The sequence below is a fragment of the Haemorhous mexicanus genome, chromosome 3 (assembly GCF_027477595.1).
Source record: "Haemorhous mexicanus isolate bHaeMex1 chromosome 3, bHaeMex1.pri, whole genome shotgun sequence".
In the NCBI taxonomy this organism is placed as follows: domain Eukaryota; kingdom Metazoa; phylum Chordata; class Aves; order Passeriformes; family Fringillidae; genus Haemorhous; species Haemorhous mexicanus.
Window position 1 is genome coordinate 12,331,008 of NC_082343.1, and position 14,721 is coordinate 12,345,728.

The following is a 14,721-nucleotide window of genomic DNA, read 5'->3' on the forward strand; positions in this document are numbered from 1 at the left end:
AGCACTAGAGATTTGCATTTATGGGAAACATTCATACAATATGTTGACCCATGAGTAACATTCTCATCAAACTCCTAAGGAATCAAATAGAGGATCAAAAACTTAAGATGCCAGTGTACTCAGAACTGGGGCTTTCAAAACAATCCATTGGTTACTTTTATCTTGGAGCAGGAAAGCAGGGAGGACCAAAAAAAAAAAATTCTATTGAAGGCTGAGTGGATTTATTATTTCTTACAGATGACATTCCTGTTAATACCACTATGCCACTTCAGAGGTGGAATTCAGGGGAAAGGCCAATTCATTTAAAATATGTTAGTAAACAGGAAAAAGCCATTTACCAGCACAAGAAGAGCAAGGAAAGAATGCATGCTACATCCAAAAGCAATTGCTGAACCCAAATTGACCCCAGTAAGTCTTCAGACCCATCGACAAACATTACCTACCTACTTCCATGTGCTTTAACATTCCTAGAGATAAATAAAAGTATTGGAAACACAGGCCCAACCCGAGATAGGAAACTTTGCAAGTGGTGTGTAACTACAAGCAAATCAGGAGGTTAAGCACCTATCATTTCCCCCTCAGTTACACATGGACAGAACTACAAAAATATCTTCACAATACTAAAGACAGCAAACAAAGTCTCAAAATCCAAAAAGTGTCCAACTCTGCAGAAAGAATTTGCAAGCAGCTTTGCAAATACAAGGACCCCAAGAGTGAATGCTTTTCAATACAGTCAAAAGACTTTCATTTTTAGTGTTCCACTGATCAAATAGCACTGCTACTAAAGAAAGTGGATTTTTCTCTATTGAAGGAAAAGGTCACTTACCAGACTGGTGCTCTTAATAGGTTCCCTCAGACTCTTTTCTGTGGTTTCCTTCTTTTGTTCTGCTATATTTGGCAGAACTGAATGCTCCTGGATAGTTTCAGTTAAATGTCCACTAAGAGAGTTCTTAAGTTTTTGGTTTTCTTTCTCTAGCTTAATTTTAGCCAGCTGAGCCTCCAACATCCAGTGCTCTTTTTCTTGTTCAAGTTTTGCAATTTTCTCCAAACTCTGCTGGACCTTTAGGAGGGAAAGTTTACAGTCCAGGTTATTGAACCCAGGAGGAAAAAACCCCCACACAGGAAACGTTTGAGGACAGTATTATTTTAAACCATTACATAAGTGAGCTAACAAAGTGCAGCAGGTAAACAACCACTGTTCTGAGCTGTGTGCTTAGCTGTGGTTCTTTGTCAAAAATGGCCACAAAATTTAGTTTGAAACACGCACAGCTCATAAAACTGGCAACATTGTACTAGGTGAAAAACCAAAGCAGGGAAGAATTTTATAAAAACTTGAAAGACGGAACTATCACTGCCTTTTTCTATGCTAGAAAGACAAACTGTCTCCTCCCAGCTGTCCCACCTCACACAGACAGAACCACCCACTTTGTCCAGGTAAGAAAACAACTATGGAAAAGAACACATCTAATCACTGCACATTTCTGCTGAAATTAATTTCACTCCTACTAATACACTTAGAATATTGGTAACTACAAAAAAAATTCAAAGTATTTGTTTCTGTAACAGTTCAATAACAATGAGTCAAGCACAGGCTGAGTATACAAGCTAATAAAGTGTGAGTATTAATTAGTTATTCACATGAAGCAATGGACGAACTGTATAGGGCTTTTAAATACCATGTTACCCATCCTGCTTCACCTTCCAGAAAAAAATTAATATATATATGCATACTGGAAGATAGAAACTCTAATCTATTACTCTAACTGAAAAAATAATCAGTGCTCTTAACCTGTGCAAATGATTTCTGCATAGTGTAAAAGAGGACTCAAATCAGTACACAACATTAAAAATTAATACTTCAGCATGCCTTATTCCTGTCTTTATTTTGCATTTATTTTAATTATTAAAGATTACCTGACTTCTTGTATTTCCAAATGAAGGTATCAATGGCATAATCCTGGCTCCTACATCTACCTACATGTACATTCTGCAGATAACCCAGCCTGGCAAGGTTTTTACTTTCAAAACTCTACAAGACATCTACAGTCTAATTTTAAAGTTCACCATATTCATATACACCTACAAATGACCCCAGACATAAATTGGAGATTTTGATACAAGTTTACCTTTACAAAATACACTGCCTTACATGTTAGTACAATACCTGTTGTGCAAGACCTTCCCTGCTTTCTGTAGAACTCAGGAGAACTCTGCGATTGGCTAAAGCCTCTTCATAAGGCACTGAATCTGCACAAGGCTGCAGAAGAATCAAAAAACCCCTCTCAAAACATGTTACACACTAGATCAGAACATGTGTTCTGCTTCTATTTTCTTATTACTTTCCTTACTTTAGTAAAGGGAAAAAACCCCATGTTCCAAGTGCTTAACGGGTAGTAGGAAAACATGGTTTGAGCTCTCAAGAAATACTGCCCCAAAGGTACAGTTGATTAAAAAGTGCTCAGAAAACTCTGAATGTTAATTAATGATCTAAGGCATCTTAAGGTACTCTTTACAAGCACTGCAGTAAAGTGATTTAGTAACAACTGCTAAGCACATCACTTAATTGTTCATTTTAATGGAGGCAACAGGGAGATCTGACTGCATTCAATCCTTTGGTTCAGCCCATTTTCTCCAGGGTACCTCCTTTTTTTTTCCCCCCCCTGTGTCTTCCAGTGAATGCAAGTGTAAGAATATGTTTTCATTCACTCCATATTCCTGGTGAATACAGGAGGAAATTTACACAAGCAGCCACCCTCTTCTCCTCGGAGTCTTGGCACAGAAATAATTAGTGGAAATGGGTAATGGCAAAGTGGCACATACCCTCAGGTGTGAGGGCAACTACACTCTCTAAAGGTTTCAGTAGCATTATTGCACTGAGGGTTCCACTTCTTCAGCCAAAACCCGGCACTCAATCTTTTCCATCCCAAACCCTGCAAACCCTTAGTTTGTGTTCTCCTTGGCATAACCATCAAGAGAGTTGTGTTCCCTCTGTCCCTGAACAAACCTTCTTCAAGGACTTCACATAAGCAGCTGCCTTCTTCTTGTACTGCAGCATGCACTCAGCTGAGAGAGGGCTGATGAACTCTGCCCCTCCCTTAGGGCCGTAGCTCAACGAGGTGCTGAAGTGATCCAAGTTGTTGCTGAAGAAGGAGGCCATCTAGACACATCAAGAGAAGTGGCTCTTTGAATTAACCAGAAGGAGTCATTGGAGCAGTTAGTCTTTGAAAAGACAAGTATTTAGTGAAGCTGGACGCCTTAACAAGACTTTGAAACAAGCTGCAGGCTCTTCCATGTAACTGAGACCTTCCTTACACGAAGCATCCTCTTCATAGGATCTACTTTTATCACTCAGTTGTTTTTAACTCATAGCCTGAAAATAACTCAAGAATCAATATGACACTACAGATTACTAATAGCAGAGGCACACAGAGATTTTCTAAATCATTCAGCTAAGTTTATTTTTGTTCCTTAAAAATCTGCACAAGTTAAAGCATTGTTTGAAACAAAACTATCCATTACCTTGCCCGCTCCATTTGTTAAAGCAGCAACAGAGGATAAAATGCAGTCATTTGTAGTTATGAGTTTCTGTGTGGCAGTTGGAACTTCCTGTTCTAAAGCAGCTTTCTGACTATAGTGCTTGGAAATATCTGGAAATTGAAAAGCACATTTATGCCAAATTAAGAATAAAAAACTTTTTGAAAGTCACTCACAAAAACATCTAAGCATAAATATATTAATTTCACCAACACCAAAATTTAAAAAGAATCAAGTATTTATCATGTAAGAACATTCTCAATGTGGCCTAATTTAAAAAAAGAAGTAATTATCTGACAAGTGAATATGTGCACCTATTTTAAAACAGAGTACTATTGCTACAGAATAGAGAAATCCCAGCTCATCACCACCACAAATTGTAATCTGAAGTAATCTTAAGAAGTTCAAAATCAGTTGGGATTGAGAAAGAAGAGAGAAATTAAATATTCTGGAGTATGGGAGTGTGAGATATTAAAAAGAACATTTCTGTTGATAGCTAATGAATTCTACTTCTATTTTCTGTATTTCCTTTAAAGTATAAATTGGATTGACTTTACATTATAGTGACCAGATTGAGAGGTAGAAAGTATTTTAAACTTATCTATGCTACAAAACTCATGGTTTAGGGTCTCATTTGGTGTGAGGTACAATCTTCAATATCTTCTTTTTTTCTTTAAAACAAGGACTCTGCAAAATGGGGCCAAACTTCTCATGCTATTAGGAAAAAAACCCAATTTTGCTTAAAATTATGAAAGCTTAATGTTTAAACAGCTGAATAGTAAAAATTCAGTTCATCTCTATGGATTATTTTCTCCCCAGAAACAGATTCAAAATTCTGAGTTTTAACCAAATACCCCTTCACTAAAAACATAACATATACATGTTGTTCTGATAAGAGCAAGGTAAACCATTTTCCAGAAGAAGCCAAGTTTCAAACTCAGACTTCTTTGTAACCTCTGGCTATTTATTCATGTTAAAAATTGTCATCACCCTAAAAATAGAAAGGAAAAATTCCACTTTGAAGGCAGGTTCTAGGTCAATGCTACATAAGCAGGGGAAAATATGTACATTTCACAGCATTGCATTCTGTGTGCTAGTTTCAGGAGAGCAATGAAGCTCAGAAAGCAAAGTGATGCTGCTCAGGAAAATCTGGAGAGCCACAATTAAATAATCCAGCAGCTCTGAGGAACAGAGGTAAGAGAATGGAGGAATGAAAACCATGCATGAATGTCTAAAACAAGTGGTCAGAAGGTTTAGTTTCTTAGCTTGTAAAGGTAAAACAAACGGGATTTATCACATACAATACATTCAGCACTGTTATAGAGTGCATGTGTGCTGTGCTAAACAAGAAAGCAGCAAAGCTGAAACAAGACAACATTCCCAACTCAGCCGAAACAAGACAACATTCCCAACTCTCACCTTTTAAAATGTCATGGAATCCATGAAGACTTGCAGCAATGTTTGTAAACACAAAGTTGTAATTTGTCCTAAGGAGTCCTTCTGGTCTTGTACCTAAGAGTAACACATAAGAAGGAAAACCACAAAACTAAGATTTGAACATGAATGAAAAAAGTTAGCTTTGAAAATAATTCAGTTTCCACCTCCTAGAACCATTAGCACGGAATATGAGTCACAATAGATTAATTTACTTAAATTTCCCCTTCAATATCAAATATACATATATCCAATTCTGGCAGAGCAGGCAGGTGAAGTCCCTAGTTTTAGTCCCTTTCAAGTCCCCTAGTCTTTATTAGATTTCATAAATATCAATTGTGTTGGTCTCAAAAACCACACATACAGAAAGACATGCTCACATCTGTAGGAAAGACAATCTGGGCCTTTCTAAAGAATGAAGACTGAAATAACCTCAAGCTATAAAATAACCATTTTCTTACTGCTATTTACAGGATGTATTTGGAGACAGTTTCCCCACACACACACACAAAAAGGCTTTACCTCATTTTATTAATTTTATTTTATATTTATTAACATGACAGTTGTAATAGCCTTACGAAAACAAGGGGCTGGAAGTGATGATTAGTAAGAAAAGATAGTTTATTAACCATTTCATAACTAAGAGGTGACAAAAGGCACACTGTCAATCATACTACAAAAACCCACAGAAAACCAGTCACAGGGTAACCAACCAAGCCAGGACTGACACTTACTTGGTAAGGCCAGAAGACTGACATAAGTGTGGAGCTTCTCAAAGACTGCAGTCAGCCTTTCCATGTCTCTGTGCAGCTCCATATTTCTAGCTTTTAAAGCAGCTGTGCAAAGAGAAGACTCACACTCTTCTTCCAAACTAGGAATATATGAATTATTTTTTTAAAAGCAAGCAATTGTTTTAAAAATAACAAGCTCATGAGTTTTAGAGCACATAGGTGTTCTCTACCTCCCCAAACCAAAGCAACAGCAGACCAGGAATTGATTTTAGAAAGGCCAACACAGCAGAGGAACTGAGCAATACATGAAAATTACTGTGTGCATGGCCACTCCCAGGTGTTTCTGTCACAAGCCAGGAATGACTTACTCTCACAGCAAAGAACTGATTGCAGCAATTTAAGTTTGAAGACTTTTGCCTCTACTACATAAATTCTCTTTTGCTTCCTAAGGAGCACGAGAACAGGTATAAAAAGGAGGCATAAATCAAGTTTTTTTCCTTCCTTAGTCCAAGCCCTCTCTTAAAGCAGTTCTTTGTACCTATAATTCATCTCCCTTCAATCAACTCAGGAACAAAGATTTTCCCAGCAAAAGGGATGTAGACCTAGCCAAGTTTTACTACATTGTTACATTTACTGATTGATGAATAACACTCAGAGAAGCTCAAGGCATTAACAGTTACAGTGTATCACACCTGAATAGTATCAATGCTATTAAATAACATTAAGAAACTTTAATAAAAGCTTCATTATTTTTAAAGTCTCATCTGTGAGGGAGGGTGTGTGTAGAGGAGCTTTAAAATACATGGTTTTAATCCTAATGCCTCAAAAAAACTGTGCCTAATCTCAAGGTTTAGAAAACAACATGCAAAAAAAAAAAACCAACCAAGCAAAAACAAAAGAAAACAAAAAAGAGTTCAGCCTTTTATGACAGCAGAGGCCAGAGTATTTTAAGGTTTGACTAAATATTTGAGTAGTAGGTGCTGATGGTGCTGCATGCCTGACACAGTGCCTTTAAATTTGATCTTTCAAATGAAAGGTACCTTTTTAACTGATAAGGAAGAATCTTTCTTAAAAAGCCTAAGTAGGAAGCTAAATGTTCTGAGAAGGCCTTCAATTTCACAGTTGTTTCCTGAAAGGAAAAAACAACAGGTAAGTGTTTTTGCTCTGTAAAAATCTTTGTGGGAACTAAAAGGAGAAAATCTTACCAGGACTGTCACAGTATCCTCGGTGATGCTCTCAAACAAGTGCAGCATTCCTTCCTCCAGAGGGCGAACATAGGAAGCGTTTTCATGGAGATACTGTGAGAACTGAGGACACAGAGGTTTTGAAATGGTGCTTGCAGTCAGCTCCTGTCAACTCTGCCAAGGTAACAACTGAAAGGGACGTTTTGGCCAAGACCCTCTCCCCCTTAACGATGCCCAAGATGTTACTAATGAGACACAACAGTCCAATGATGTACAGCAACCTCTTCTACAGTCAAAAACACACCTTGAAGGAAAGTGAGAAGCACTGGAAGTCCAGGCAAAACCACACCTAGGGCTTTGCCAGGGCATCCAGTCTCATTTCAACTGCCATGCACAGCACACCAAACCCTTGCCTTTTAGTTTTAAACATTCCTGCATTCCTTCCTCAACTCCATCCAATTAAGGCTAGATCCATACACCATTTAGCCACAGAATAAACTATCCCACCTTCTTCCCAAAAGGAGCTTGCCTCCCAGCCTTGTCCATCAGCACAAACATTTGCAAAGCTGTACTGTGCAAAGAACTGAAGAACTAAACCCAAGTCAAGCTGAGAGCAAGAGATGTGGCTTTTTTGTCTTTTCATCTGTGTCCAGCCCAGCTGTCAACATGAGTCAAAGCATGCCTATGCTAATGCAAAGAATGGAGCTCCAACTGACCACAGGAGAATTCTTATTTCTAAAACTATGACTTTGGCCCCATGGACCTGCCTGACTTTGCTAAAAATTGCTTAATTAAATCCTACAGTTAATTTTGCCTTCAAAAAAGCAGAGCTGAGAAATAAGGTGTACTCTTACACACAATCAAATGTAACAACACCATCAACTTTCCATTTTGGTACCTCAGTATCACAAAAAGCTTCTTCAACAAATTAATACAGGTGGTCAAAAGCAATCCTGGCTTTTATTTTACCCCACAGAAAGATACCTTCACCTTGATTATTTACACCACAAGAGCAGCTAAAGATCCCAGGCAGAGAGTACAAGAGATTTTAATTGTTCCCTGTATTATTACAGTGTGGTAACAGTGTTAACAAGAAGAGTGAGATGCTAAGCTCTGATCCATGCATGCACAAACCTGGGTGGAATTAGGGAAAATTCCTAAATCTAAGGAGGAAGAAATAACACATGCAGAATGCTCCTGGCTTGTGTTGCGAGAGAGAGGACTTAAATTATCCAGCATGATGCTGTAGACCCAGCAGAACCCAGCAATCCAACCCTTAAAGAGAAAAGGAATACTTGAACCTGGCAGGGAATTGTCCACATCTACTTTGAGTGTTTGGTGGGGAAAATAGCTTGGAAGCACCAGACAAGACCTGGAGTTGGGGAAAAATAAATCAGTGCAAGTCTGCTAAGCCACTACCTGACACTTGTTTCATCTTCTCTACCATATTAAGGGGACATTTTTGACCAACTTGGTGGAGTAGCTAAAAGTAAAATTAAAAAAAAAAAATCACACTGAGAACACTTGCCAAGCAAATAGATAAATTAATCAAAAATACAGAAGCAACTACAGCTTCAGTGAGCAATAAAAGATGCTTCAGTACTGGAAAGTCACAGCAAAAGCCCTGAGAAGTAGCATGCATTGAGGGAATTAGGCCATGAATGCACAATGGGGCAGACTACAAGAGACATAATTATGAAAACAAAGCCTGAACTACTGAATCAGACTCAATTATAAGAAAAGGAAAATGAAATTATGGTTCTGATTAAGTTGCCTATTTCAGCTGTGCTGAAAAACAATAAAGAAGTGTTAACTAGGACGTCAGGGAAAAAAAATCTGTGAGAAGAGATGTCTAGGAAATCTGATTTTATTGCTTTAGTGTAAACTGCAGTAGTATCTGAGAATGCAGTCACATAAAGAAAAAAGACACCACTCCTGCCCCAAAAAATCTTAAAGATGACTAAACCACATCATTTTCACAGGAAGGACAGGCCACTCTGAGTGCATTTGCTGGCAGGAGCAAGAAAATGTTCTCAAACTATGCTGAATCTCTGCAGAAGGGTCTTCTTGACTAAATCAGTTGAAACAACCGAGAAAGCAAACAGAGAGGGATTTCTCTAGTGGGTGAATAACCACCTTCATAAACATATTTGTTACCTGAAGAGAGCTTGTAGGAGGTTTTCCAAAGAACAGGAAAGTTTTGTCATAGTTAACATTGACACCACATGCACTGCAGCCACTTGATCAATGCAAACCACAACTCACCTCAGAACCTTAAGTCTGAGCTCTAGCAAATACTAAACTGAAATGAAGAGACTGAATCACAAATCCTCCCTGCAACTTAAATACTCACAGATCCCCTTAAACTATGAAGTCAACTGTGATCTTAATGCAATTTGTTCCAAAGCATAATGTATGCATCCCCACATAAATCTTTGTGCACAGTTATTTTCTATAGTTCACAGCATAGGAAAACAAAGTCAAAACATGCAGCTCAACAGCTCTGGATGACACTCTCAGAAAATTTTTCCATGGAATTGTGTCAAAAGAGATGAGTCAGATTTCTCATATTAATTTCAACATGCTTTACCAACTGGAAGCTTCAGAACACTTACAGGAAACATCTTCACACAAGCAGCCCAAAATCAGACTACAAAGTTGTTTTTTGACAAGGGAACAGAGTCCAGATTCTCTCCCTCACATAAGTCTACCTTTTATTCTTTATTTAATATTACAGCTAACCACTTTAAACACAAGACCAGATTCTGTCTCAACATCTCCTGTGCCCCAGTGCATTAACTAAAACAAGCTCTACTCAGCAGTGCAATATTTGTGCATTATTATTTTAAAACAAGTCAGCTGAACTTTCAACAGATGCACTTCAATTTAGCAATTAAAAAAGCAAAGCTTTGATTTGATTATCATATTTCTCTTCTAGCAGAGGCACAGGGGAAAAGGATTCTCTGTTCTCTGCAGCTACACCTCATCCACATTCAGAGAATTCATGGAGCAGAAAAGATGCCTCATGCAGGAGGGGCTGGCTCTCAGGAACACACAACATTCCAGTAAAGGTGGTGCAATTTTCCCTGACTAAGATCAATCACTCACTAAAGTCTAACTAACAGAATATATTTGTAGCTCAAGTGTGCAAACTTTACCTTCTGATTCAAGGGTGATATTGTGTCTGTTGCAGAATCAATGGGGAAGATCTGTACCTTCTGCTCAGTGTATGTGTGGAAGTTCAGGAGAGCTGTTACAAGTTCTTGGACAAAAGCCAGGGCCTGGCCAGCAAGGTCTCGCAGCTTCAGCTGTAAAGACAGTTATAAAATGATTGTGTTTGACATGGATCTATTTAAATATGAGAAAAAAACCCTGTTTGGATACAAAAAATCATTATCAGCAATTTCTTTCCTGTTATTTCAGCCTAAAATACATAACAGCAATTATTTTTAACAATTTTTATTCATAAACTACAGAAGGGCACATTGTTCTCTGACAACAAAGTATCTTTTTATTTCACACAACTGGTGATGGTTTGCCTCTGCTGCATTTTTCAAACTTGCAAGCCACAAAAACACTGAGAGGTCAGCACAATTACAGAAACCATGTCTGAAATTTCCAAAGAACAACAGACTAATTGCTGACAACAGCTCAACACCAGGTTGCAAGGAAACCTCAATTTAATTAGTAAAAAACAATGATGTTTGCTCCCAGAATTAAAGGTGTCTGCTTCTCTAACCAAGAACACTCAATTCTTATTCTCCTGGGCAGAGCTGAGATGCTGCTCATGAGTAAGGCTGTTCTGTGGGTTTAGTACAGCAGGAAGGTATCAAAGAAATTAATCTAGAATGGAACATAAATTCAAGAGAAAAGAAAAGTATTCTCTGTTGGGATTTATGAGAAGAAAATAATGTTATAGTGACATTTCAGCCAAGAATAACTTATCCTTCAGAGATGTACTCTTAATGCTTCAGTGGACTGTTAAATCAGGTCAGTCTTGATTATGGATCTGGGATGGTGGCAAGTAATTAAAGCAGTGATTATACTCAGCTTGTGTATGTTAATTAGCTATGCAAGGAAGGGAAACACACACACATATTGCTGTTTTCCTGTCTTTTACACCACAGCCTATGCAAATACAACAACATTTTGCCTCCACTGGCAAAGCCAGTCATAAAAATCTGCCCTGGAGTATTTAAGACTGCAGATCTTGAAGCATGAGGCTGCCTGACATAGTGCTGGCAGAAAACAACAAAAGGAGAGAGTTTCCATGCAATTATTCAGATTTTTCTTGGAACTCAGCAGCAACAACCTGAAATTTAAGGTTATTTCCAACACAAAACTGAACAGCAAGTCACCTGTTCTTACAGCAGACATTACTGGGAAAAAGGTCTCTTTATAGGCTCTTCTGAAGAATGGAGAAAGCAACTATTTTAAATCTTCCTGCTGTAGCATCTGAATGCACTAACTTGAAGACTTGAGACACACAAGGAAACAGAAAAACCCCACAGTGCTGTAGAGTCCATCCTCAGTGGTAACAACACAGGAAAATTTTGACTGCATAAAGGTTTCTGATTTGCTATTGTAAAAACCCTTAAAATATTCAGCCACTCACAAAAAGCCAATGCTCATTTTTGAATACTGAATAAACAACACTCACAAGGAATCTCATTAAATTACAGCAGTGAATAGAAACTGTTTTCTAAAACCATTTCAATATATAAGAGTTATTCTGCTGCAAGAAAGAGGTGCTTTGGCAAGAAGTATCCACAGAATGTAAATGAACCATGCAGAGATCTCAAAGTGACATGGTTTATTCCTTGAAAGGGCTGTGACTGGTGACAAGTAATGTTACCTAATACAGCATTTTAGTGCACACACCAGTGTGCAGTTTACAAATGCATACATTCCCTAAAGCTCAAGTGATGTGACTGAAAGAAGCTCAGTTTGAGGGAAAAGGAATTCAGGATACCAAACCTACCTTTTTCCAAAAAAAGACCTCTGAACTACTGTAGTTTTAATCAGCTTTAAAAATGAAATGTTCCACCTTCTAGCTTACTGAAGGTTGACACAATAAAAGAATATTTTATATAACTTTAATAAGACTCCTGGATGTAAAAGCAATATACACAAGCTCTTGAAAAGTGCAGAGGCTCTGTGGGCAGAAATGCTCTCAGCCTGTCTTACTGTTGTCATAATATTCTATCTCCTGCCATTTGAGGTACTAAAATGACTGGTTTTACTCCAGCATCTGTGTAGAAAGTCGTGCAGAGTCACATGAAAGTACAACAAGAACTTACCTGATTCCTTCTGTTGTGCAATGGTACATTCAGAGCATTGTATCGAGCAGATCCTACAGGACAAAAATTGAGTTATAAGCACTTGTTAAATTGTGGGGGAGAGATATTTTTTGGTAAATACTGATTAATAAAAGAAAATTCATTGCAGGGATATTACAGGTTATGTAAGCAATATTAACTAAAGAGACACAAACAACTGACTCCAGTAAAGCAGGCCTAAATATCCTCACTTTAGGGTTTCTGTGATTAAGTGGAAAGGAAAGCAGTTCAATACTTGCCTCAGACTGTAAGTCAAATTTAATCATCTGAAGACCCTGAATTTGAAAAATAAAAGCAGACTCCTCTTGCCCAAAGAACAATATTCATCATAAACAAGAGTGAAAAAAATCTTTCAAAAGAAAACACACTTAAAGAATTTAAGATTATCTTCAAATTTCAATTACATGCCAAGGAGGGGCCAAGTAGGACTAATATTATTTTTGATTGGTTTCCATGTTTTTTAAAGCTCCTGTATACATTTAATATGTTGATAATTTAGACTAAGATGTACTTTCCATGTATTTCAGCATTCTTCTCTAGTCATGAAGTAACTAGAATGATTATTCAGTTACAAGCAGCCACAATTAGAGGGGCAGAGGGCTATTTGTACCTAGAGAACAGCTTACAAAGTCTTAGAGATTTAAAAGGGGTCACATCCATTCTCAATTTAGTTGAACAAAAACCAGCTTAGCTAAAAATTTGCTCACAACGGAAAATTATAGTTTTTTATTCCTTTTGTGCCATTCACATTTGGCTATTAACACATGAGAAGAGATAGTTACACTTAGAGGAAAATAAATTTGTCGAAAAATTATTGAATCCTACTTCTAACGAAATGCTTTAAAAACCTTTTCCTGCTCTGTAAATCATGCTTAGCAGTCATTAGATTGTTACTGAAATTAGCTGCTAGTTACACTTGAAGCCAACTACAGGGTCTATAGAAAGACAGCAGGAATCCACAGCAAACAAACATCTCCTGACTTCCACTGATCTATCACTAAAGAGATGTTCTCCATTTGCAGTGTTTTCTACTACACAAGCAAAGGCACTATGCTATGGCAGCTGAGTGAGCAGATCAATTACTTTATCAAAGTTCTTGCTACAATGATAAGCACCTAAAAAACGCAAGCTAAAGAAACCAGAGAAGCAGAAATAGGCAGCAGATACCAGGCAAAGTGAGAGAAGTGAAAAGGATACCAACTCCAGGCACCAACACCTCAGTATGATGTGCTGTATGGAGTCAACATTTCCTGAAGAGATGATGATCTGGTGCTCCTAAGCCAAGACTCACTGCATTGCCAAACCAGTGGAGAGCTTGGCACACTCACCCCTGCAACACTTTTAGAGAACCTAAGGCTACTTAAAACATTGTCAGCAGGTTTTAAACTGAATAAAAAATGCTAAAGCTACTAATTAAATATGCAAGAAATTCAAAAGCCTGTTTCCACTTCTCTGCTCCTTCTTCACTATTCCAGGTCCTCCTGGTCTAGAAGGGTCCAGAAGAGTCCAGGCAGTGCCTGCCCACCCTTGCGTTCAGCTGTTTAGGAAAGCACACAGTGCACACCAGCACATACTAACCCATGCTTGCACCAAAGCCATGCAAAGGCTGAGCACTCCTAACTCCAGGGGATCCTCTGCACTTCAGCTGATCTAGCAGCAGTTGGAAAGGAAGCAGAAGAACACTGCTTCAGGTAAAAGTCCCCAGGTCCAAAGGGCTTTTTTCCCCATGAAGGGACAAACAAGTCTAAGACAGCCTTCAGGTAAGAACTACTCTGTGTGTTTTCTGATCAATGAGACACCCTGACAAATTCCCCACGAGTAATAAGTGCAGACCATTACTGATGCAATATCTCTGCAGCCACCAGTTCTCTTCCACCTTAACTTACTGCACCTCTGGAATATACCCTGCCAAAAATAATACTCTTGAGATTAGTAACCAATCTTTATGGAGCAGCCATTAAATTGACAGCATTCCTTCATCATTTACAGTATTCTGTCAACACTAAATAAGACAAGTGGCTAATCACTCAAAGCCTTCAAAAGTTTCAATTTTCATTATACATATAAAAACTTGGAATTTTAGAATTACTGAAGAAGAGCATGACAAGTATCAGGAATACTTACTACAGTTACCTCCAAGTGTCTGTTCAGATGTCCAACATTTCTTACAGCTAATACATTTTAATTCATAAGGAGTACTCCCTCCAGATGGATACCCCCCCCCCCAAAAAAAAAAAAAAAATCAAACAAGATACCCGGACCAAGGCAATACGTACTTGTGTCATTAAAAGGTACTTTTTCATTAATTATGCATAGAGATTCTTCCAGTCTACTGCCCAAAGCTGCTTGAAGATTCTTTAGCTGTTGCTGGCTAAATAACAAAGAGACAAACAAAAAACCACACACACACACACATTGTAAACCTTTAAAATTTCATCTGTATCACCGTATCTCACTATAGGCATCCCCTGAGTATATAGGTATCTGTCTCCTTCTAGA

At 38.0% G+C, this 14,721-nt stretch overlaps 1 protein-coding gene across 2 annotated transcripts in view; it reads right to left on the minus strand.

Annotated features, from left to right (window-relative positions):
- The window catches only part of PPP1R21 (protein phosphatase 1 regulatory subunit 21), a 32,099-nt gene that overhangs the window by 8,665 nt on the left and 8,713 nt on the right, over positions 1-14,721 (minus strand). For both annotated transcript variants that reach the window (XM_059840837.1, XM_059840836.1), the window contains 11 exons: positions 14,499-14,593; positions 12,184-12,236; positions 10,042-10,191; positions 6,905-7,006; positions 6,740-6,828; positions 5,703-5,839; positions 4,954-5,046; positions 3,520-3,647; positions 3,005-3,157; positions 2,165-2,257; positions 827-1,060 (listed from right to left, as the gene is read on the minus strand). In XM_059840837.1, coding sequence (XP_059696820.1) covers positions 827-1,060; positions 2,165-2,257; positions 3,005-3,157; positions 3,520-3,647; positions 4,954-5,046; positions 5,703-5,839; positions 6,740-6,828; positions 6,905-7,006; positions 10,042-10,191; positions 12,184-12,236; positions 14,499-14,593 — 1,327 coding nt within the window. The remainder of the gene's footprint in view (positions 1-826; positions 1,061-2,164; positions 2,258-3,004; positions 3,158-3,519; positions 3,648-4,953; positions 5,047-5,702; positions 5,840-6,739; positions 6,829-6,904; positions 7,007-10,041; positions 10,192-12,183; positions 12,237-14,498; positions 14,594-14,721) is intronic.